This window comes from Thrips palmi, unplaced genomic scaffold (assembly GCF_012932325.1).
Source record: "Thrips palmi isolate BJ-2018 unplaced genomic scaffold, TpBJ-2018v1 HiC_scaffold_4, whole genome shotgun sequence".
Lineage (NCBI taxonomy): Eukaryota > Metazoa > Arthropoda > Insecta > Thysanoptera > Thripidae > Thrips > Thrips palmi.
In genome coordinates, this window is record NW_023144631.1 from 11314552 (window position 1) to 11339403 (window position 24852).

General features: G+C 60.4%; 1 protein-coding gene across 1 annotated transcript; it reads right to left on the minus strand.

The window, feature by feature from the left end:
• Nucleotides 1-291: 291 nt before the first annotated feature.
• On the minus strand, nt 292-1077 carry LOC117649620. Its single transcript, XM_034392518.1, has 2 exons — nt 715-1077; nt 292-636 (listed from the first exon to the last, which is right to left on the minus strand). Exons 1-2 carry the CDS (start codon nt 1075-1077, stop codon nt 292-294), a joined length of 708 nt encoding a protein of 235 aa, XP_034248409.1.
• Between the last annotated feature and the right edge of the window lie 23775 nt (nt 1078-24852).

Sequence of the window (24852 nt, forward strand, 5' to 3'; positions counted from 1 at the left end):
TTATTATTTAAACGCTGCGTGTATATAATATTAGTCTAAGAACTATGATATCTATCTTTTCCAATACTTTATCCAGTAGTATACATAGTTGATCCCAGTACTTATGAATCGTTCTTATGTTTAAATGTACAATGCACAAATCACCCTCAGTCTCCTTTTCACCTATCCATTCTTCACATGTTGAAACTTCTAAAACATCATTAATATTCCAATCGTCCACAACAAAGTCCGTATTCATAGCCATTTTATTTTTCCAGTTGTATTACACAAGTGCAACACCAAGGAGACAAATTACCTTATTGCTTCGAGGTTTTCCTCCGTCACAATCTTCACAACTGGAGAGTTTTCACCTTTCCTAGCAAACAGTTTTCCATTTTTGATCCAGACAAATTTCCAGTTATGTCTATTTGCTAATTGTTTGGCTTTGTACTTTAGATACCCAATTTTCGGCGAAACTTGCTCCATGATGAATACCTTGCCACCTTCACCAGAGTAGATCACATCGTTGAACACTTCCTTTTGCTTCTTTTTTCTCAGTATTTCTTCCCTGATCTTGCGTGACCGCAGTTCCACCACTATTGGTTTTGGGACCCCAGGGCGTTGCGTAGGAATTCTGTGAGCTGCTTCGATGTCAGTCTTCTCAATGTGCACATCGAGATGCAAACACTCTGCACACAATGTCCTCCACTTTTTCACCATTTTTTTCAATCACACCTGATAACACAATGTTTCTGTTTCTGGAGTGGTTTCTAGATCTTGGATTCTCTCTTCCTGCCTCAAAATTATTTCATCCTTCTCGGCGCACTTGTTCAACAGATCACTCACTTCATTTTTCAGTGATTTCACCTCCTGGACTAACTCCACGATCTGCTTTTTCATGTCCTCGTACTCCAGACTCACAAATTGTTGCCCTTTAATGCTTTCATTCAGATCGTTTTTCATTTCCAAGACGATATTCTTGAGCTCAAGTATGGTAGCCGCTGTCAGGTCTTGCTCGCCAGCACTCAAACTCAAGTTTCTCTTGTCACTCGAACCACTCCTGTTGTCTGCTTTACAGCCGCTGCATTTCCAGGCCATCTTTCTGTTCATGCCCATCGACTTGTATGATGACTCCGTGATGCCAGCACATTTATGATGTAAATCACTCAGACAGACAGACAGACAGACAGACAGACAGACAGACAGACAGACAGACACAACGGGGAGAACGAATGGCATCGTTTACAGAGTCGCACATCAGCGGGGGCGGGCCGCGGCCATACAGAGCCCCTTGCAGTGGCCAACGCACTGCCTTACAGTGCCCCGCGCGCTCCAAGAGGACGCCGTCGGCGCCGTCCGTGGTTTCCGTGTCGGCGTGACTCCGCTTCCCGTCGAGCTGCCCGTCGACGTGGCGGAGCAGGCGAAGCTCACATTTGCATTTCAATTTCGCGGCGTGCACTAACAGCACGCGCCAATTGAAAAGGCCGCGGGAGCGGGGAGGACGGACGGACAGACTGACGGACAGACTGACAGGCGGACAGGTAGACGGACGCGCCTGCACTGTGGACGGCGAGCAAACAGAGATGCAGATACCGCAGACGGCAGGGCGGACTTAAGGGGGGACATCACTCCAAAATGGTCAAAAATTGCAACTTTTTTTTATGAGTTTATGATACAGACCATTCCTTTCTGCGTCGAATGGTGAAAACCGCATTCTGAAATTCAAAAAATTGCAGCTTTAGGAGGTTGTGGGCCGCAAACATGCACAAGGGAAAAGCCCAGTTTCCCCAACTTTGATCCCGTTTTTCTCGGAACATGAAATTGCAAACGGTTGCAGGCCTCTAGGGCGCAGTTTTTGAGCTACAGCGGGGAGATTTAGCATGAAAGCTCCTACGACATGCCGCTATGGTGGGTAGCAAAATAATTTGCATTGGTCAATTTTTATTATTTTTTTACGTTCAAAATTGAACAATTTTGACCAAAAAAAAATGAACAATTTTTTTTGGTGTGTAACAAACACAGCTTAAAATGACCTTTTTTAATGTGATTGAGGTACCCACTATAGCCAGACATCTCAGGAAGGCTGTCACCAAATTTCGTTGTTCTAGGTCAAACCGTTTGGCGTCCAGCACTGCAACAGTGCGAAATGGTCTAACCTAACACTCTAAAATGTGTTTTCAACGAAAGCGCTGTACTGCCTTGGCGGATTGACTTTGTGTTGTTTGATACTTTATCTGTTAAAATATGAACAATTTACCTCTTTCCGTTTGGTTTTTATGACGATTTTACAAAAGCACTGTTTTTGGAGTGATGTCCCCCCTTAATGCAGCCCAGGTTGTGGGGCGGGGCCCGCGGCTCGGCAAAGCAGGATCGCGAAAAAAAACTCTTATCTCGTCATTTTGTTCTGAGAGTAAAGCACTGAAAGCGGCGGCGCTGTGCTGCATAGCGGGTGGAGCGGGAAACAAACAATTTGTTTGGCCAACGACAAGCGGAGCAAGTCGTTGGCGATAGTCGACAACACTTGTTGCAAATGAGGCCCGTTTAATTTTCATGAACGCGATAAGAGCTTGTAGTGCGCCACCAACACCGCAGCGGGCGGCCCGTGGACAAAGTATGTCCAGGGAGCGGCCGGCCGGACAGTCTGTCTCTCTCGCACTCACGGGGCGTGCCGACGGGGTGCGAGAGGGACAGTCACCGGTCGGTGACGGAATCGAAAGGCAATTGTCACAGATCGGCAGCGGCTTTTCACTAAATTAAATGCGACGAGCGCTCTCCGGACTGGAGAGGGCTCCGGGGACCGACCCGCCGCGCCGCGCCGCCCGGCGCCGCCACTGTAGAGGGTGACAAACGGTGACAAATGAGCGCGTGTCGCGTCGTCTGCTGCCGATTGGCGGGCTTGGCGGGCTTGGCGGGCTTGGCGGGCTTGGCGGGCTTGGCGGGCTTGGCGGGCTTGGCGGGCTCCACGCGCACAGTGGGCCAGAAGAACGGTGGAGGCGGCCAGAATTCTAGACGCCTTTTGGCGCCTTTCGGGCTTCAAGGTCGCTTAAAACGACTCGAACCGAACGCGTGACCCCACCAATGGATTGCTCGCCGAACGAGGAATCCATAGGTGGGGTCACACGTTCGGTTCGAATCCTGTTAAGCGACCACGTAAGCGACTCAAGAGCCCAAAAGGCGTCTAGAATTCTGGTCGCCTCCACCGGTCTTCTGGCCCACTGTGGCGGCGAATCGCGGCGAATCCACACCGACAAAAGCGAGCGGGCTGAGTTTTGCCTTGCAGCTTGCACTCCACGACTTGCTTATGAGGCCTCGGGCGAGACAGAGGATCCAGGCAGGCGAAACAGCGGGGCAGGGCGGGCAGGGCGGGCACGGACCGGGACCACGCAGAGACGAGGGCCGCAAAAAGAAGCCCCACGAAATGTGAAATGCTGCGCGCTGCGCTCGGGGCAGCCTCCTTAAACTACAGTAAACAGACCGAGGCAGCAATTCAAAGCAGTGTGGCGGTGTGGCGGCCACGGCCATGGGGGTCGCCCGGCCGAAGCGCCGCGCCCTGGCAGGCAGGCAGGCAGGCAGGCGCAAAAAGCCCTAAGCGAATCCCAACTTTAACTGCAATCCAACTCGCCTCTCCAATCCCTGCCCGGCCTGCCTTCGCGCTGCCACACAAAAACTCCCGGCGCGTCGCGCACTGCCAGAAAAGTTCACGAACACGTGTGCACGACGAACGAAGCGCTAAACTTATCCGGAGGGTTTAGGGGAACATTCTTCGCAGCGCAGGGCATGCGAGTGGGAATTGTTTCCGATACATCGCGAATAGAGCGCTTGGTTTTTCGTCTATTTACGGAAGAGCAGGGGGAGAACAAAATCAAAGGAAAGGGCGCTAACGGGGAATCAAAAACATCCGATAAGCAGTGCACACTTTTTTTTTGTCTGAGCGAAAATTCACAGCCATGAGAAGAAAATAACGCAAAGTCGAAAAAAAATCGCAACGCAGGCAAGCTGCTCTGCTCTCTGTTCCGGACAGTGGCCCCGCCCCGCCCCGCCCCGCGCAAGGACAGCAAATAAGCCCGCCGCCTGCATTCTGGCCGCAGCCGCTCGGGGCTAAATTTGTGGTGCCCGGCTCGCTTCTTTATTTTCCGATCGCCCTCCTCCGGACAGCGCGGCGCAGCGGCGCGGTTCCGGAGCGTCGTTCCGTCGCTCCGTCTCTGTCGCACCCTCACGGGACGCCCGCGAGTGCGACAGAGACAGAGCGACGAGACGGTACTTTGGAATCGCCCGGCGCAGGGCGGTAGGGCGGCAGGGCCCTGTGGCCGCGGGCAGCGACCCATCAAGCGTCCGCACTGCTGCACTTGCCTGCCTGGCTGCCTGCCTGGCTGCCTTTGCACGCCCAGTGGGGTTCGTCAAGGCAAACTAACTAACGAGTCGCTCCCCCGACACATGAAACGACTTGATTTAAAAATCAATTTCAGTCTGGGAGGTGGCGTGCAAATATTACGTCACCTCTTTTAGGCCTCTTTTTGACCCCCTCCCCCGTCCGTCATCGGTTTAACGTAACCTTCTCATGTACTTAAGATAGGACCGTCATCAGAGGCCGTACCCCCACCCCCTCCCCCGAAAAGTGATGACGTAATATTTGCACGCCGCCAAATGACAACTTGCAAACTGTTTCGTGTTTTCAATTTTCTCCTCAAATTCTCATTTGTCTAATGTGGCTTTTGATGAGAAGACTTGATTTTAGATATGATGACACCTGAAGCCTCTCGCCACACACTAAGAACAAAAGTGAAACTATTTCCTGTCTTTGTTTTTCGATCCGTGTGCTGGTCTACCCGGGCGTCCTTGCGCTGCAGGGCTGCAGGCTGCGTCCCCGCCTCGGTCCCCGCAGTGCAGTGCGCCGCAGTGGCATGCGATGCAGATGCACAATGGTGGCGATGACCCCCGGCCGCCAGACCACACGCTCTGCTGGTCAAGCCGCTACGCTGTCTGTCTCTCTCGCACTCGCGAGGCGCGCCGCCTCAGCGACGCGGTGCGAGAGAGACAGAGCGAACGCGTGACGCAGTCACGCCCAGTGTGCTGTCGACGCGGCCCAACGAGATGAACCGCCCGGTACCGTGCGAGTGGCCGGGCGGCCGGCAGACCGGGCGTCTCACAGTGGGCCAGAAGACCGGTGGAGGCGGCCAAAACTCTAGACGCGTTTTGAGCTCCAGAGTCGCTAAATGGGACTCGAACCGAACGTGTGACCCCACCATTAGATTGCTCTCCGAACGAGGAATCCATTGGTGGGGTCATACGTTCAGTTCGAGGCCTGCTTAGCGACTCTGGAGCTCAAAACGCGTCTAGAGTTTTGGCCGCCTCCACCGGTCTTCTGGCCCACTGTCCGCCGAGTCGCCGTCGTCGCCGAGCCCCCCGGCATGGCTTCGTCGTGACGGCGCTCTGCCTCGCTGCGCCTCGTCGCTCTGTCTCTCTCGCACCCCTACGGAACGCCCCACGAGTGCGAGGGAGACAGAGCGACGAGGGCACTGCACTGCCTCGTCTGCCGGCGCGGCGCGGGGCTTCCGCTTCCAGATCGCGACGCCGCCGCCGCCGCAGTCTCCGCGACGCCGTCTCCCTCGCACCCCTAGGAAACGGCCGGCGCGCCAGAGAGAGACGGAGCACTCGGTAGCGCGGCGGCGGTGGCGGCGATTTCACGTGCTTCGTGACGATTAAATCGGCACGGCGAGGCGGCGAGGCAAAAAGCGAAACAAAAGTACGCGAATAAGTATACGGTGCACAAGTGCGCGCCGTGTGCGATCGACCCACGTCACGCGCGGGATGGCTGCAGCCGCTCCGGAGCACTGCAGCGCTCTCTCTCTCGCACCTCTGCCGGACGCGCCGCGAGAGCGAGAGAGACAGCGAGCGGGCAGACGGTAATGACGCGTACCATGTACAAGTTGGTAGAATTCCATTCCCCTTTTGCGCCTTTCGCTGACGAAGACGAAAATAGAGAAGGCGAGAGGGGAGCGGCGGCAGGGCCTTCAGGGCCGTGGCGGGGAGCGGGGGCGGAACGGACGGAACGCACGTGCGATTCCAGGATTCCAGGGAAACACGGCTAATGCGTGTGGACACGTCCACGGCCGCGTGGATCGGCGTGGATCGCCCACACCACCAGCAAGGCCCCGCGGCACCGCGGCACCGCCTCCCACACTGTCCAAACTGGCGTGACACGTCCGGAGCAGCAGGCTCACTCCGACCACCGCGCCGTCCCCCTCTCTCCTTCTCTCTCGCACTCGTGCGGCGCGCGGCAGGGGTGCGAGAGAGCGAAAGAGCGGCCGGGGGTGTGACATGCACGGCGGCCCACGCCCACCATGGCAGCGCGACGCAGCGCGACCAGCAGGGACCGGCGGGGCTCTCAATTATTTCGGCCCACTCCCTTTTCACGTCATTTATTTATGGGAATTTGACTTTTCTCGCATTCATTCTGCAGCAGCAGTGTCAACCCTGCTCCGTTGTGCCGTTTCCGGTCCCGGCGCGAGGTCCAGCGACGTGCTGCATCGCCCCGCCCCGCCACGCCCGACACACGGACATCAGATGCGCTGCCCCGAGACTTACGCCCGGCCGGATGATACGATATGTTTGTATCCCATATACATGCCATCGGGAAGACATTGCGGCACCGCACTGTACGTGGCTGTCCGTGCGCCCCTCACCCCCTCACCCGGCCCTGCCCTCACTTGCATACACCCAAGATTTCCGTCGCAGATTTTATCCGGTCGGGGAGTAGACTTGGTGCTCCGTGTCTTCGTGACGACCCACCCAACCGAGCCGGAGCGCGCGGCACGGCGCGGCCCGCCGAGGGCACTGGCTTCTGCGCGGGGACCACGGCCTGTACTCCGTGAGCCTCCGCGGGGCCTAGGCGGGCAGCGCGGGGCCTAGGCGGGCAGCGCGGGCCCTAAGGGCTCTAGTATGCAAACCGGGCCCTGCGATCCGCGAGCCCTGCCCCGCCAGCCCCGCCAGCGAAAGGCCCTGCATCGTGTGCATCGGAACAAAAGGATTTGCAAAGCGCCCGGCACGCACACAGACACAGACACACACACACACACACACACACACACACACACACACACACACACACACACACACACACGCCGCGGCTAGGCCGGGCTAGGCCAGGCTGGGCCGGGCATTCCGAGCGCGAGGCAAGGCGCTGCTTGCTTTTCCGCAGATTTCATTTCCATTCCGCGGATGTAAACGCCCCGGGGCGGCCCTGGGGCAGTGGCGCGGCGGCGCGGGGAAGGGAAGGGGAAGGGAGCTAAACAAAATACGGTTAACCACATCCACAGCGTTTTTCGCGGGCAGGACGGGACGGGACGGGCCGCGGGGCCTCCACTGTGCCGCGCCGCGCCGCGCAGTGGCAGGTCCAACAAGTGGCCACATCCGGCGGGTTCAGGCCCGGCAGCGCGTCAGCGCGTCAGCCTATGCATTTCTGTCGTCCAAATCACCGCGCGCCCCGAGGACAAACGAACCGCCACACTGCCAAGTCAGTCTCCGGAAGCGCAGACGACCGCCGATTATCAACCCCAACAACAGGATCGGGATCGAGCAGAAAGCGTCAAGCGCTTCACACTCCGAGGCTTTCGAACGGCACAAGCGCGCAGCCCGCACTGTAAAAAATTCCGTACTTTTGTACGGAAATGGTACAGAACAATTTAGTACGGAGGTACGGAGAAAAGTACGGAACGTTCCGTACTTGCTCCATATGAACCCATGTAAATGGGTACTGAAAAAAGGTACGGAACGTTCCGTAGTTGGCAAGTACGGACGGTCCAGGCAAATTATTGACCAGACATGTTCCGTACTTTTTCCGTCCTTTTTTCTCACAGTGCGGATGGAGCGGAGAAGCACCCGAACAGGGATTCAAAAACCGAAGCGACACAACGGCAGTGCGGCACCAGACCTGGAGGACCTGGAGGGCCTGGAGGGGGCGGTGGAGCGCGCCAAGCGCACAGTGGGGCGGTCACAACAACGCCAGCAACGCGGCCCGTCCTCGCGTCATGCGTGTCAAACACAAGGGGTTGACCACTCAGCTCAGGAGTGTACACAGGATTACTGATTACCAGTGATTACCTACAAACTTACTAAAAAAAACTCCATAATTTTAGCCATCTACGAGCATTTTGGCCTAATTATTTAAGAAAAACCCCCAAATTCCGATAAAAACGGAGAAACTAGCCAGTTTTGGTGTGTGATTACCAATGATTACTGGACGAAGTGTACACACGATTACCAGAGTGGGTAACCCCTTGGTCAAACATGCAAACGTGTGTGTGTCAACCCACCGGGCACACTCAGTTAACACACACACACACACACACACACACACACACACACAAACACACACACACCATCTCCATCTCCCTCTCACTCACACACTCGTTAGTGAGATGCGGGCAACGAGCCCGCGATGCAGGCCATGCAGGCGCCCCTCCCGACTCATTAGTGAAGTCACCCCGTCCGATAGACAAATCGGGCGGAAATGAAGGAAAAGCGGCCACACACTCACACATTTGCCAACACACGTACGTACAGGCCAGGCGGGTCCAAAAATGCACCCTAACGCCACGCCACGCGCGCGACGGCCACGGTCGCCTGCAAGAGGTTTCGCGTGCTGGTTTGCGAGCTCCTATCTCTCTCCCTCTCCCCGGCGAGGCTTGACCCGCTGCCAAGCACGCGTCTAATTTGGCTAGTCCGCCGACACCGCGGCACCGCGGCCCTTCCGCGCCGCTCGGGCCACCCTGGCCCACTGATAGAAAAAAGTACAGAAATTACACGGAACATGTCTGGTCAATTTTTTACCTGGACCGTCCGTACCTTGCCAACCACGGAGGTTCTGTACATGTTTTCTGTACCCGTTTACATGAGATCCTTATGGGGATCACAGAGAACCAGTACAGAAGGTCCGTACCTTTTCGGTACCCGTCTGTACCCCATTATTCTAGGCCTGGGCGATTAATCGAATAATCGAAAATAATCGCGATTATTTTGTTAATCGTCCGATTATTTCAAACCCCCGATTAGTGGTTCGGTAATCGAAGGATTGACCGATTATTTAACGATGATCGATTATCGATTAATCGTCTCATTATCGGATATTCTATGCATCACCTGTTCAAATTCTGAGCGGAAAAGTCTTGAAAAGTTTTCAGTTAACGCACGAAAAAGCTGTCTCAGACACTCGAGGTTGCGCCAATGGTTTTCCTATCCTCTTATTACATGCTATTTTCACAATAGTACGAGTATTAACCTTTGTTTGTCAATTTCCAAATAATCGGTTTCCCCCGATTAATCGTTGATTTTCGATGAATCGTGTACGTTTTCGATTACCGATTACCGAACTGCTAATCGACACCAATCGCGATTATTTTATTCATCGGCCGATTACGATTACAACCAATAATCGCCCAGGCCTACATTATTCCGTACATCTTCCGTGCCAAACCACGGAATTTTTTGCAGTGCCGGCCTGGCCAGCCTGGCCGTCGAAGGCAACGATCGGATAACAGCCGCGCTCCGACTCTCTCGCACTCACGGGGCTCACGGGGCCCGCACGGGGCGACGCGCAGGGGCACGAGAGAGACAGTGCACCAGCGTGAGTCAGGTTAGGGCCGCCAAGTCCATCATCGCGACTCGCTAATTCAATTAGGGCCCACTTGCGTCTCGTCCGGCAGGCGGACAGGCAGGCAGCCAGCCGGGCAGCCAGCCGAGGGGCCCTCGGGGGTTCACCGTCGGCGGGGATTGGGCTGGACGGAAGTTCCCGCCGCAGGTCGCTCTAGCTAGCGTTTGAGAGAACGAGCAATTTCTGTCCGCCACACTGTGCTGCACGTCGCCGAGGCGGCGACGACGCACCGCCGACACTCAGCACGCGACAATTAGCCGAGCCATTCATCAGGACGTCTTTGAGGGTCGACGCCGACGGGCGGACGCCGACAGGCCGACAGGCCGACAGGCCGACAGGCGTGGAGGACGCCGACGACGGGGACGCGGACCATGGTGGCGGCCTGCAAGAGGATGGGATCGACACACACGCCCGCGCGCGAAGACACACACACTCGCGAGCGGAGCCCGCCTTGGCGCCCCGCCACGCCACGCCCCGCCACGCCCCGCCACGCCCCGCCCCGCCACGCCCCGCCCCGCCACGGCCCGCCCCGCCACGGCCCGCCCCGCCACGCCACGCCCCGCCACGGCCCGCCCCGCCACGGCCCGCCCCGCCACGGCCCGCCCCGCCACGGCCCGCCCCGCCACGGCCCGCCCCGCCACGGCCCGCCCCGCCACGCCACGCCCCGCCACGGCCCGCCCCGCGACGCAGCAGCGCGCTCGCCAAGACACACCCACACACGTCGCGGGCGCCCTTTTAGCTGGCCGGTCGGCCGGTCAATGGATCAAGTGAAGAGGCAAGAGGTGCGCTGCTCCGCTCACATCAGCTCGGCCCCGCCCCGCCCCGCCCCGCCCCGCATCGCCCCGCTCTCGACGGCTCGGCGGTCGTGTTTCACGCCCCGTTCAGAGTTCAGAGTGTACACAACACGCGCATCGCCGCATCGCGCTCTCCGTTTTCAGAAGCGAGAGAGTTGAGCGAAAACACGCCGCGTTGGCGCAAGCAGCGCGAGGGAGGGCGGGGCGGCTGTCACGGCGGTGATCCCTGCAGGGCGGCGGCAGCACGGCACACATTGTTTTTGAGCCCTGAGCCCCTGGGCGTCGCGTTGCCGTACTTCTACCTTCAAAGTTCCCCACTGTTAAAAAAAATATGAAAATTCAGACTGATTTCGTCTTACTTGGTGGTCTGAATCGTAAATTCATAAAATGGTACGAATATTAAGACCAACGGTCTGAAAAGTTGACTGTTTCCGAAATTTGAATTAGACTAGCAAGTCTGATATTTAGAGCGATGGCTATAAGGTTTGTACATTGTCGTCCGAAAACTAAATTCATACTGTGAAATCGGAAACGAGTGAAAAAACCCCGTCCCTTTTTACATTTTTCGATTTTCTCAGAACTTTCAACAATACTACTGTTGTATTTCAAATAAATTACGTTTAGTGTCGTAAAAGCATATAGATTTTCAGAGCTCCGAAATGGACATTATTGCTCTATCGCTAGGTGGCGCTAGTGGCATGGATGATCTTTGTCCGCCAAACTTGCCACTCCGAAGGGCGAAACCGCCCAATAGTTACCAAATTATTCCCCAAATGGGTCGTCTTTTAAAAGGGCGAGCGCACCCAAGGCCAAGGGGCAGGCTAATAAGCCGCAGGGGGGAAGGGGGTAAAATAACAAAGGGGGAAAACAACACACTCGCGGGGGGCCCCCCGGGCCCGGCCCCCCCGCCGGCCCCGGGCCAAGGCCACGCTCCCTCTCAATTCAGCCCCCCCCACCCTAGCCGCACGCACACCGCTCGCCCAAAACACACCCACACACGCCGTGCGCCCTTTTGCTGGCCGGACGATCCGGCTGGGGTCGTTACGAGCAAACCGATGCTCAATCAGCTTTGGCCCCCACCGCCGTCCCCTCGTCAGCCGCCGGCATCCCCCTCTCGAGGTGGGGGACTGTTCAAAGTCTTCGTACAACTTAGAGTGTAAAACAGGACGCCGACGGTATCCGTTTTCAAACAACAGTTGAGCGAAAACAGCCGCGTTCGCAAAGCAGCGCGAGGGAGGGAAAGGTTCACGGCGGTGAAAATTCAGGGGGGTGAAGCACGTAAATCGTTCTTACAAACTGATGGGGATGTTCCAGTAATTCTACCTTCAAAGTTCCCCCTTCTGCCCGCGTGGCCCGCGTCCTCGAGGCCTGTTTCCCTTTCCAGCCGTAGGGCCGGGCGAGCGTGCGGCGCCAAGGGCAAAGGGCCTGCACCTGTTTGATTCGGCAAGCACTGTTTGTAAACCACCTTCTGTTCGTAAAACGTGTTTGCGCGAAACTCGGCGCTGCCAACGCCCACCCGCGCCCCCGCGCCCCCGCGACGCCCCCCGCGGCCGAGCCGAGGCCGCGCCGAGTGTATTTCAGACCGCAAAATGGAACAATCGTCACAAAAATTAACGAGCGTCCGAAATAGCGGGCGGAGGGATCCGCCGCGCGACGAGCGGGCAGTAGGCACGGGGACGAGCCAAGAGGGGGCGGTGCATCAACCTGCCTATCGAATGCAGAATGGGAGTGTGTACACTGGCAGGCAGGCAGGCGTCACGGCACAGCGGAGCAGACAGGGACAGGAGTCAACACCGCGGGCCCTAGGCGGGCCCCGGGACGCGGCCAACACAAAGGGACACCTGCGGAAACGCCCCACCGGGGGAGCGGCGCAGCTGCAGCAGAATAGACAATCTATTCTGCCAGTTGATGCGGTCAGACGACCCAAAAAACACTTTTCAATTTCCCGCGGTTATTGGCAGCACCGAGAGGAGATGGCTCGCTATTCGCAGGCTGGCTCGTCTCGCACGCACCCAACGCACGTACTCTTCGTACCCGGCCAGTTTGACGGCCTCCAGCTCCACCTGATTGCGCGCTGTCGCTCACGCGCGCTCACGACTTGGGCAGTTTGTCGTCCTTTACTAGTTCTCCGCCGGGCGGTTTGCCTGATTAGCCGCACGGACGACGGCGCGTCCAGGAATGCAGCCCACTCACTCTATTAGTCTATTCCGGATTGCGACATAGAGCGCCGTGACTGCCTGCCTGCCTGCCTGCCTGCCTGGCCGCTGCTTCCCTTCCTTAATCGGAACAGCCCCTGTTCGTTAGTCATCGCGTAATGACGAGGGGGAGGGGGTGCACCGGCCGATTCCGTACACAGCGCTTTCGCGGCTCTGCCTCACTCGCACTCCCAAAGCTTGCCGTGAGGGTGCGAGAGAGATGGCTGGCTGCGGGCCGGGCGGCGCTAGTGCCCTCATGCCTAATGACTCAAAGGCCGCCCGAACAAAAAGCCCAACGAATTCCACGCACTGGCGCCGCTGCCACTGCCACTGCAGCCCGCATCGTGCTTGGAGCGCGCGCACACACACACACACACACCGCCAGGCCCCAGTGGCCCCAGCGAACTGTCCCGCCGCGAGGGCCGCGTCGTGTTGACTCTGTTTATTCCCAGCCGCATCGGAACATCGGGACGGGGCGGACGGGGCGATGAACGGGACCCGTTCTGCATGCTGCCTCCACACCGCCGCGCCGCCGCCGCCAACCAGCCGACGCAGTGGCCGTGCCGCCGTGCCGCCGTCCGCCTCAAATGTTGCAAACCTCCCGTATAAATAACCCGCGCGCGAAGCGAGAACCGCGCGAACCGCGGTGCTTTTGGCACGGCCCCGGAATCGTCAGGGTCGAGGGAAACACCGCGTCGACCGACGACGTCGTCCTCGCCGCACAGTGGGCCAGAAGACCGGTGGAGGCGGCCAAAATTCGACACGCGTTTTGAGCTCCAGAGTCGCCAAACAGGACTCGAACCGAGTGTGTGATCCCACCAATGGATTGCTCTCCGAACGAAGAATCCGTTGGTGGGGTCACACGTTCGGTTCGAGTCCTGTTTAGCGACTCTGGAGCTCGACACGGGTCTCTAGTTTCGGCTGCCTCCGCCGGTCTTGTGCGGCCCTCTGCGCGTCCTCGCCGTCCACGCCGACCTCGCCGTGGTACCCGCTGCGGCCGGTGGCGCCACCTTGCCGCCCCCGCGTTCCACCCGCTGAGTGACGCGGCCTGCACTCGGCCTCCGACGACACGCGTCAACACGGCCACCTTTCAACCCCCCGCCAGCGGCCAGCGCCCGGTGCCAGGCTCGGACGGGCTCCGTAAAAAAATAAAAAGATGTTCACATTATTTTCAGCGGATTTGGTAGAATGTGTACACCCTAAAAACCAAGTTTTTTTTTCTGCAGACCAACCTGTGCGAGGGCAAAAACACGGAACAAAATATTGGACGCGAGTCAAGTTACGATTTTTTTTCAGCCGTTTTGGGTAAGCGAGGTGCGTTTTGCTCTATCTCGGCCACGCCCACAGACAAAGTGCTCGGCAGCAGCTCGGCCAGTCCCTCACGTAGGCCAGCCGGCAGGCAGGCAGGCAGGCAGCCGCCCCTTCCCCATTTCGCACCCCGTTCCCTCACGTCCGACCCAATTTTGGCGGCAACGCGCTGCGCGGCGCGCTGCAAGGTGAAGGTGTGGGTCAAAGGCACGCCGCGGAGCGCAGCGCCTAGAGCGTGTCTGTGTGGGTGCGTGCCTGTGTGAGTGCGTCTGTGTGAGTGCGCACGCGCTGGGCCGACACGCAAGGATGGAAAGCGCGTCTCCGATATATGTCCGCCGTGAAGCCCAAAACGCAAAGCGCTTCGCCTGCACTGCAATGCACCACGCTGCACGACGCGCTTGGCGCTTGGGCCGCGCTTTCACGGCGGAGCGGAGCGGCAGCGCCTGGGCAGCGCCGCGCTAAGCGCCGGGCCACGCTTGTCGCCTGTCGCGCCTGCAGAGCGATCCCGAACAGCGCCTCTCTCTCTCTCTCTCTCTCTCTCTCTCTCTCTCTCTCTCTCTCTCTCTCTCTCTCTCTCTCCTCTCTCTCGCACTCACGGGGCCCCGTCAGGTGCGAGAGAGACGAAGCGATGGACTGCTGTAAGGAATCAGTCTTCTACTTGGCATAAAGAATTCCTTTCAGCACGAGGCCGAGCGTTTTGAGACACCCGCCGGCCGCCCCCCAACAACACACTGACACACTAACCGCTCACACACACACGCACGCACTCACACCAACACAGGGGCCGTGACGTCACACGAACTGCAAAACGAGAAGGAGATAGACGAGGAGGGGAGGGCGTCCTGGGCTTAGCACCAACACTCACTTTTAGCCCGCCCCCCGCGCCGCCGCCTTGGCCGCCCCCACCTCTGCCCCCACGGGTGAGTGCCTCGACGACGCGGGCGACGCGGGCCTCGGCGGTCGACGCGGTCCTCGGCGCCGCGGCGACGGCGTGGCGGCCAATGCAAACATCACCTGTAGTGCGCGGGGAGGGTCTCGGGGGACGGCAGCCGCCGCCAGCCGCCGGCACCGCGTGCGCGCCCCCGCGATCCAGCCCGCCTGTCTGACTGCCAGTGTGCTCGCCGTGGACCGGGCTTTACCTCGCGGACAGACGGACGGACGGAAGGACAGGCAGGCAGGCAACCAGGCAGGCAGACAGACAGGCAGACAGGCAGACAGACAGGCAGGCGGCCTTGCGCGGGCGCAGCTCACGTAAGCGGCTTACACCCCCTCCGGGCGCTCGTCCCTCTTGCGCCCCCGAGACCCCAGGGGCCGCCGGGGAGGTCTCGGTGATGGTTACTCCTCCGGCCCGCTCCCCTCCGGGGGCGACCACCGCGGCCGCCGCGACTGCCGCGACACCCTGCGGGGCCGCCGCTAAACAATCTCGTTTGCTCTCCCTCTCTCTCTCGCTCTTATTACGGGCGGCATTCAATTACCGCCACGGGCCGAGCAGCACGGCGACGGCCCACGGAGCACCGCAGCGCACGCCCGGAGGAGCTGCGACTCTGAGGCACTCTGTGGCCGGGGCCCAACCAGTACGGATGCAAAACCTGCCCGAAAGACGGCAAGGAAGCACGTTTTGGCCTTCTCTCAGAGGAAAAGTGTTCATTTGCCCACCTTTCAGGCGTCAACGATCCAAAGGGGGGTTCAAAAGGCCTGTAGCCCCCTTTAAACCCACCCCACCCCACCCCCTCCAGGCTCGCAGGTGCGACAACTTTTGGAAGGACGCGCCGATAAATTCCCAACGATTGAAAAGTTGCCACCGTGAACAAAGGGCGGAATGAACGAGCCATTTGCTGGCGCGCTGCCCCCCTCGCCGCCCGTCGAAGGTCGTTGGAGGCAGCCCGTTAAAGGGCCTGGCCCTTTCTCCTCCCGCGGCGGCTCGCGCAAAAAACCAACGACCCTTCCGAGGAGGGGGGTGGAGCCCCGAAGGCCGAGCCGAAGGCCGAGCCGAAGGCCCTTCGCGAAAGGCGGCCGGGGCGAAAACAAAGAAGGCGATGGGCCGCACACGCCATTGGCTCTTCCAGTACACTTGGTGCACCAGGGCGCGGCCGCAGGCAGGCAGGCAGCCAGCCAGCCCTTGACGGGGCCCTTGGAGTCCTGCGGGGTGTGCAGGCAAGGATTAGCTTTCCCTGCTAGTGTCTCCTCTCGCCGCCGTGCAAACCTACTTCTCTGGCCGACTGCCCCGCCCCGCCCCGCCCCGCCCCGCCCTGAGCGTCCCTCGGGAAGAGGCCGAGGCTGGCAGCCGCGTCCGGCACGCCCTGCTCTCCCTGCCGCCTGCTGCTCTCCGGCGGCGTGGCTGCCTATTTCCCCCGGGGCATGCTCGCTGCTCGCCGCTCAGTCGCGGTTCGCTCCGGTGCAGCACGCCAGAGCACGCCGCCTTGCTTCTTAGCCGTCCCTCTCGGCTCGGTGCAGCCTCTTCGGCTACGCCACTGCAGGGCCGCCGCTTGCTCTCGCCCCCGTGGCGCCGCCACAAGCCAGCCAGCCAGCCAGGGCAGCCAGCTAGCCAGCCGGGCGGAGAAACTAGGAGCCCCCATGCTCTGAACGAAAACTAAACCGCATTAAAAGTCCATCAAGGGCTGCGAGCACGGCGAGTTAGCGCGAAGGGATTCCGCGTTAGCCGCGCTGCGGGGCCCGTGGGGCCTCTGGGGCCTGGGCAGAGGCCACGCCGCGCCACAACAAGAAGCACGTACTGGCCGGACCAGAAGACCGGTGGAGGCGGCCAAAATTCTAGACGCGTTTTGAGCTCCAGAGTCGCTAAGTGGAATTCGAACCGAACGTGTGACCCCACTAATGGATTGCTCTCCGAACGAGGAATCCATTGAAGGGGTCACACGTTCGGTTCGAGTCCTGTTTAGCGACTCTTGAGCTCAAAACGCGTCTAGGATTTTGGCCGCCTCCACCGGTCTTCTGGCCCACTGTGCGGTGGTCGCTGGGCCGAACGGACCGTATTTCGGCCACGGTATGGCGACCAGCGGCTTCATCCCGCACGGTGGTTGCGTCTCTCTCGCACTCGTGCGTGGGGGTGCGAGAGAGACGGACAGCGACGCAGCGGCACTACTGTCGAGCCTGCTGGCGTGATAAACGCTATCCGCTACCTGGCCGCGGGGTTTATATCCTTTTCATGGTCCGACGCGCGCCGCGCCTGCACCGCCAGCACCGCCAGCACGCCAGGATCCTGATAACGAACACACGGACACGCGGCCAGGCAAATTAGTTTCGGGGGCAGGATCCCGCGGTTACACGTTCCGTTTGATTCCAGCAGTGCAGTGGGGTGGGGCACCCCCCCCCCCTTTCCATCCCGCGCACTGCTGCAGCCGGACGAGAGACGAGCCGGACAGACAACGCCGGCGCACAAAATTGGTCAATCAGAAAACGGCGGGCGAAATGCGGGCGGGGCGGCGGGCGTTTTCAAAGCACGCGATTGGCCAATACAGACATATCGGGTCCAATCAGAACGAACCCGCCGACAGTCCGACAGACGAGCACGTGGATGACGTCACGCGGGCGTCCACGAAACGCGTCAGGGTCCCGCGACCCCCATCTCAAATGCATGGCGGGGTCACAACACGAGTGAGGGGGGCCACAGGGCCTCAGGTCGCAAGGTGATGATGTGCCTCGTGCTGCCTGCGCCTCGCTAGCCTCGCTCCAGCGAGTACCGCGGCCAGGGCGGGGCCAGGGTCACGGCCTCGGTCAGGGCCTCGGTCACGGCGCCGAGGGCGTGGCGACCTGGCGGCGCGGCCCAGGTCTTCGGCCAGCCTCTCCAATTATCCCAACATATTCTTTTTTGTCCCATTATTTCCTTCATCATTTTCCCAAGACCTCAGAGAGCTGCCCCGCGTTTTTTTTTTCGTCGCTATTTATACACTACTCGTTTGCGAGAGGCATAAGGTGCCGGCGACTTTGATAACGGCAAAGTAGTGAGGCGGGGCGGGGCGGGCCGGTAATTTCAGCCCGCTTCCGGTAAAGGCTTTATTCAAATCATCCCCGTGGAGGACGGCCTTGCGCCCCAGAGGGCAGCCCGCCCCGCCCCGCCCCGCCCCGCCCCGCCCGCGCGCCCCGCCCCGCCCCGCCCCGCGGCCTGCTGGTCCCAGGTCCGGTCTGGAGAGGCCAGGCAGGGCCTCAAAGTGACGCCTGCTTTATGACGTCATGAATCAGCCAGGGGCAGCCTTAGCCCGGGGGAGCCCAGAGGGAGGCAGCGGGTCACTCGGGGCAGTCGCACAGGTCGACCACTCACACAGACACCTACACACCACACACACACACACACAAACCGTAGCCAGAAAGCCGCGAGCACACGACGCTCCGGGCGGAAAATCCAGAGCCGGAAAAATCTGTGCGCGCAGCGCGATGGCGGGCGTGGCGTGCGGTTCAGTGCCTTCGGCACACGCACACACACACGCACACACGCACACGCACACACGCACACACACACAGACACGCACACGCGCGAATTACGTACAGTCGCGCACTGTACTTCATTTCCCCGCGGTTCCATCACGCCCAGAGTGGGCGCCGCGTTGCTGCTCTCGCTCTTTGCTCTTTATTTCTGTTCCATTTGCGAGGCGCGGCCGCCCAGCCCTCCGAATAGGCCAGGCCAGTCCCCAAAAGTGGGGCGTCGGGGGCGTCGGGGGCGTCGTGGGCGTCGGGGGCGGCGTGGGAGGCGGGGGCGGCGGGGGCGGCGGCGGGGGCGGCGGGGGCGGCGGGGGCGGCGGGGGCGGCGGGGGCGGCGGGGGCGGCGGGGGCGGCGGGCGGGGCGGGCGGGGGCGACGGGGGCGGCGGGGGCGGCGGGGGCGGCGGGGCCCAGGTGCGAATGGAAGCTCGTCCGTTCGAACGGGCCGGGCCGGAGGCAGGGCCGTCCAGCAGTCTCATTCCGCCGAACGCTGCTCCGTCGGTCGCCGTCTCTGTCGCACCCCCACGGAACGGCCCGTGAGTGCGAGAGAGACGGAGCGACGGCAGCAAGTGTTCGGATAGTGAGTGCACAGGGCTTGCGCAACGATACCCGCCACGCTGCTCCAAAACACAACCACACCGCAAGTGAACGAGGGTGGGATGGAGCCGACCACACTTCATCGCGGATGGGGGGCGGTGTGGCGGGCGTCACGGTGCAGCCCGGCATGAGCTCCATCGCGAGCGGGGCGCGCCGGATCGGATATATTTACCATCAATAGACAGACCGACGCGCGCTCGCGAATTCGTATCGCAAACAGCGCGAGATGAAGCAGCCAACGCAAACGCACTCACACACACACACACACACACACGCCGACACTGTGCAACGAAAACGCGCTGAATGCGGGCGCGACGCGGTACAACAAACGCTTTGAAATCGGATAGAATAAATACGCAGCGCGGCCGCGGGATGGCCGGCATGGCCTGGACGGCTGGGACGCGAGAGCCACGCGGAGCCACGCGGAGCCACGCCAGTGCGAGCGCATTTGCATTTCCGTCGCGACTGCGCGGAGTGGTGCAGCCTGCAGTGTGCAGCCGGCAAGGGTTTCACAGTGGACAGACAGACGGACAGACGGACAGACAGACAGACAGACAGACAGACAGACAGACAGACAGACAGACAGACGCAGCGCGTGCTACGGCACAGTTGGCACGCGCTCCTGCTTCCTCTCCAGCCAGCCTCCAGCCAGCCAGCCGCCCGGAGAAAGGGAAGGCCCGGCCCCGCGACGCCCCGCGACAGTGCCCCAGCGTCGCCGTACATATTATTAGGCGGCCACAGCCTGGAGCTGGAGCGCGCGGCCTGCACACTGATTCCGAGGGTCCTTTCCGTCGCTCTGTCTCTCTCGCACTCACGGGGCGCCCCGTAAAGGTGCGGGAGAGACGGAGCGACGACAGGGGCTCTCGGAATCGGCCGTGCCTCCTCGATGCACCACGCCGCGCACCGCCACCGCACCGCCACCGCCGCGACGGAAAAGAGGACGCCGTCATGCAAACGCACAGGGGGCTCACCGCGGGGCCGGCCGCACTCGCTCCGAGTTTTACAGTGACCCCCGTCAAGCATCACGCGGTTCAAACGAACGGCATCGTGAACAGCCGAAGACCAAAAGCAAAGTTTTGCTGTATACTCTTTTACTTGTGTTCTTTTTACCCCGCCGACCAACTTTCTCCAGATGCATACCATCATAAAGCCCGGATACGTAACACGACGGTAATGCGGTGTCGTCTTTCCAGAGGTATACGTCCCCACGCTTGGCCGGCCGCGCCACGGAAAACGTTTCTGTCGGGCACACTCACACACACACGCACACACACACACACACACACACACACACACACCTAAACACACACAGACGCGCGGTGCCACGTGCCGGCATGACTCACCTGGTGACGTGGCGGCGGCCACGTGGTGCAGGCGGGGAGGGGGAGGAGGGGGGCTGCCTCGGCAGCGACCTGTGAACCCAGAGAAAAGCAAAACGTGAGGGAAGAAAGAAAAGACGGCGGCGACGGGAGTTGAACCCGCGACCGCAGGGTGACGCCGCGGGGCGAAACAGAACGAACGAGCGAACGCCCTGCTGTCGGGTCTGAGGCGGTCTGAGGCGGCGAGGGAAGACGAATGAGCGAGAGCAGGGAGCAGGATGGACAGAGGGGCTCACCTCGCCGGAGAAACTGGAAGGGCATGCCTCGGCGTGCCTGCACTGCAAGGCCCTGGCACGGCCGTGGCTCGGCTGCGGTAAACCCGTTCATACCAAGCAGGCACACCAAAGTGATGCCGCCCTGCCCGGCCCAGCCTGCGCCCACACGTGTCCACGCACACACTCACACACACAATGGCCTGCGCCCAGGACCTGCCCGCTGTGACAGGCCAGCAGCAGCCGGGGGCAAAGGCGAACCCGGCTGGACCGTCGGACAAAAAAAAAGTGTGAAAAACGATTTCGCCTTTCAGAGAAATTGGCGGTTAGGGGGAAGCAAATACGCACTCCACCACAAAAGGCGTAGGCTGTGTGCACACTGCGCTGCACGTTGTTTGTGTTCGGGCCAGCACGCCTAGCCTAGCGAGGCGAGGTGAGGCCGCACCTAGTCGATCAAAGTGCAAATCACCTTTCATTAGGTCGGCATATTAATCAGCATAGGCAGGGGGTGGCGCGAGAGAGAGAAAGCGAGAGCGAGAGGGTGGGGGACGCGAGCCATTAACCCTCCCTCCCTGCTTTACATGGTATTGGGCCGGCCGGGCCGCGAGGAGCGAAGCATAGCGAAGCATGCCGCAAAAATTAATCAAGGGGAATGATGACGCAAGCCTGCAAGCCCGGCGAAGCCTGGTGTACAAACCTCACCCCGTCACAATCGAGCGGAATCTCACGCCTCGCGCCTAGCCGCCCCGCCCCGCCCCGCCCCGCCCCGCCCCGCCCCGGTGTCGCGGCGCTTCCAGCGCTATCGGGCATCGCGGAGCCGCCCCGCCGATATTCACGACGGCTACCGCCACCGCTTCGCACAGTGGGCCAGAAGACCGATGGAGGCGGCCAAAACTCTAGACGCGTTTTGAAGCTCCAGAGTCGCCAAATAGGACTCGAACCGAACGTGTGACCCCACCAATGGATCGCTCTCTGAACGAGCAATCCATTGGTGAGGTCACATGTTCGGTTTGAGTCCCATTTAGCGACTCTGGAGCTGAAAACGCGTCTAGAGTTTTGGCCGCCTCCACCGGTCTTCTGGCCCACTGTGCTTCATTCGCCGCGCCGCGCGACTGCCGGGGGCAGGCGGCCGGAGGGACGGGTCCTCCGCCGAGTCCTCCGCGGCGTCGTTGTTAGTTAATTCAGCGCCCGATTGGCGCCCCGGCAGCGCGCTGTCTCTCTCGCACTCACAGGCCGTCCCGCGAGGGTGCGAGAGAGACAGTCGGCCAGGGATCACGCCGCCATCCATTATTTGTGTCCGTCTGCCTCAAGCTCCGCGAGCTTTGCAATTATCACGTCCCATTAATCGGAGAGTCCGCGCGGCGAAGCTGCGGCATGCTGTGGCGGCGTCAACGAAGTGCAGGCCGTCTCTGTCTCCCTCGCACCCCTACGGCCCTTCGGCCCTACGGACGGCCCTGCGGCACGCCCCGTGAGTGCGAGGGAGACGGAGAGGCGGTGGTCGGGACGACACGTCGGGCGCGAGGCGCGAGGCACCTTGCTCGGCGTCGGCGTAAACTGGTGGTCGAAATTTCTTGCAATTCTGGCACTTTCGTCATCGCCGGCCTGGCGGCCTGGCTGTGGCGCCGTCCGCGCTACTCCTCGGCGTCGTGGGCAAACCGGCCAGTCACGGACTGCCCCCCGAGACGCGGTCCAGCGGCACGGCCTCGTCCGAGTGCAGCACGATCAATAAACCCGTCGGCACGCACCGGGCGCGCTTGGGCCGCCCCGGACCGCCCGCTCGCAAGTTTGTTGGACGCACTAGTGCAATCACGGGTCGATTGCAAGCGCGTCGGTGTTGTTGCAATTGCGCGCACTTGTTGCAATCCGACTGAGCGTCTGCCTCGTCTCTCGCCGCCGGGCAAGGCAGAGCCGCAGGGCCGGCAGGGCCAAACGAACGAACGGCGCGAAATGGAACGCCAGCGTAATGAACGAACACCTCGCCCCGCCCCGCCCCGCCCAGGGGTTGCCGAGCGACGACGCCCACCTTGGCCGAGGCTGCTGGGGGCTGCTGGGGGCTGCTGGGGGCTGCTGGGGGCTGCTGGGGGCTGCTGGGGGCTGCTGGGGGCTGCTGGGGGCTGCTGGGGGCTGCTGGAGGCTGCTGGGGCTGCTGGGGGCTGCTGGGGGCTGGTGGGGGCTGCTGGGGGCTGCTGGGGGCTGCTGGGGGCTGCCGCCTGCCGCTGCGACGCGGAAAAAGGCCGCACACAAATTATTACAAAAGGCTGACGGAGAAAGAAATTAATGAGACAGCCGGCAAGTTTCCTGGCGAACGACCCCACCTCGTTTTAATTACACAAAATCTCTGCCGGGGCGTGGCGGCGAGGCGGCGCGGCGTCGCGCGTGGAAGTGAAACAAAAGTAAATGAAAATTAACGAAAACAAAAGGGGGCGACGCTGCAGCGGGGGAAGGGGGGGGGGGGGTAGTCGATTAACGGCGGCGGGTCAAGGCTGGCAGGGCCGCCGTCCCGCGGGCCGAGCTCGCCGTGCTCGCCGAGAGCCGCATGCACCCGCAGTGCGCACAGTGCGGGCCGACCGGCCAGCGGCACCAAGGGGTACCCAACTCAAGATAATCATTGCACGTCTAGTTGGTAATCAGTGAAATAATCAACATCATCCAATGAAATGACAATCATACTTTCGGGAAATCAATCACTTTTGACCGTTTTTGCGAGACCACTGCTCCCAAACTATCAGCGGTCAAAGCCTTCCCGAGGCGGGGCATGAAAGAGTAGGGTCTTCAGAATAGTAAGGCGTCGAGGAAGGGGCCTTTATGACCCCGCCAACTAAAATTTTTGAAAAAGGCAAAATTTGGGGGGGGTTGGGCCCTAAAAAGTTTCCCCCCCAATATTGAATTTCCGACACTTTAACAGCGCTAATCCCCAATATTTCCCAATAATCAACATAATAACCTCCAATAATCAGTGATAAATAATAAAATAATCTAAAGAAATCACATGTAATCATACTCTAAATATAATCAGTGTTCATGAAAATCTCGAGTTGGTTACCCCTTGAGCGGCACGGCCAGGGAACCGAGACCTGCCGGCCAACTAGACCAGCCGCACGCACTCAGTCACCTGCAGCAGGCCAGCGATTTCGCGCAGTTTTCACTCGCTCTGTCTCTCTCGCACCCCTTCAAGCCCCCCCGCAAGTGAGAGAGAGGGAGGTGCAGGGAGCAGTGCAGGCCGGCGACGCTCCGCTGCAGAGGTACCTTATGGTTCGAGAAGGCGCGTCTCTGGCGTGTCTAAGTGGTCGCGGGAGGGTGAAGTCCCCAAAAAACGTAACGGGGGCGAGAAACGGGAAAAACCCGAAACACCCGCAGACCCGGTACCTTACGAGCGAACACGATTTCCCCAACATCGTTCCCCCGACCTAAACCCCCCAAACGAGAAAAGCCCGGGGAAAATCCAGAAAAAACGTTTCCGGAACCCGGGTGCCCGGCCTTCGCCCCCCCCCCGGGGGGGGAGGGAGAAAAGACGGGGAGGGAAGTCCCGGGGGCCCCTAGTCCCCTTAATTAAACCCCCCGCTTGGTCAGTCAGCCAATTAAGTTTTTAGATTTTAATTTTGGGGGGTCCTTTCCCAACCCCCCTACCCCGGAGATTTTTTTCCCAAAAGGCCGGGTAAGAACAAAGCCAAAGCACACTTTTGGGGGGGCATTTAATGGGGGTTGTGTTGTATTTTCCCCCATTCCCTCATCCAATTTTTTAAAAAATTGTTTAGGACGACACCGGACACTGACGAGGCGCCGACAGCACGCCCATCCCCAACAGTGCAGCTTGTACTCCCTCGAAAACCTCATCGTGGCCGCCAAGGGGGTCCAGATCGTTAACGGGGCGGCAATTAACTTAAGATAACTCGATCCAAAAATACTTTAAATGGTCGCGGGACGCGGCCTCGGGGACCGTCCGCGAGCGACGTGGAGGCGGAGGCCGCCCCCGCGGAGGACACGCGGACAGCCCGCCAACAGGCAGGGCTCTGCGGCCGACAGGCCGACGCCGGGACACTGACGAGGCGCCGACAGCACGCCCATCCCCAACAGTGCAGCTGCCTCCCTCGCACCTCATCGGGGCGCGCCGCGAGTGCGAGAGAGACAGCTGCTGCGGCGACGACGGCGAGCAGCGTGCCGATTGAAAGGCAAGGCCCCGAGACGTTGGTCGCGAAGCCGAGCGGAAGGGTCGCTCCGTCTCTCTCGCACCCCTGCGCGCCGGGGGCCCGCCCCGCGAGAGCGAGAGAGACGGAGCGACCGGCCGTCAAACCGATCCCGGGGGATAT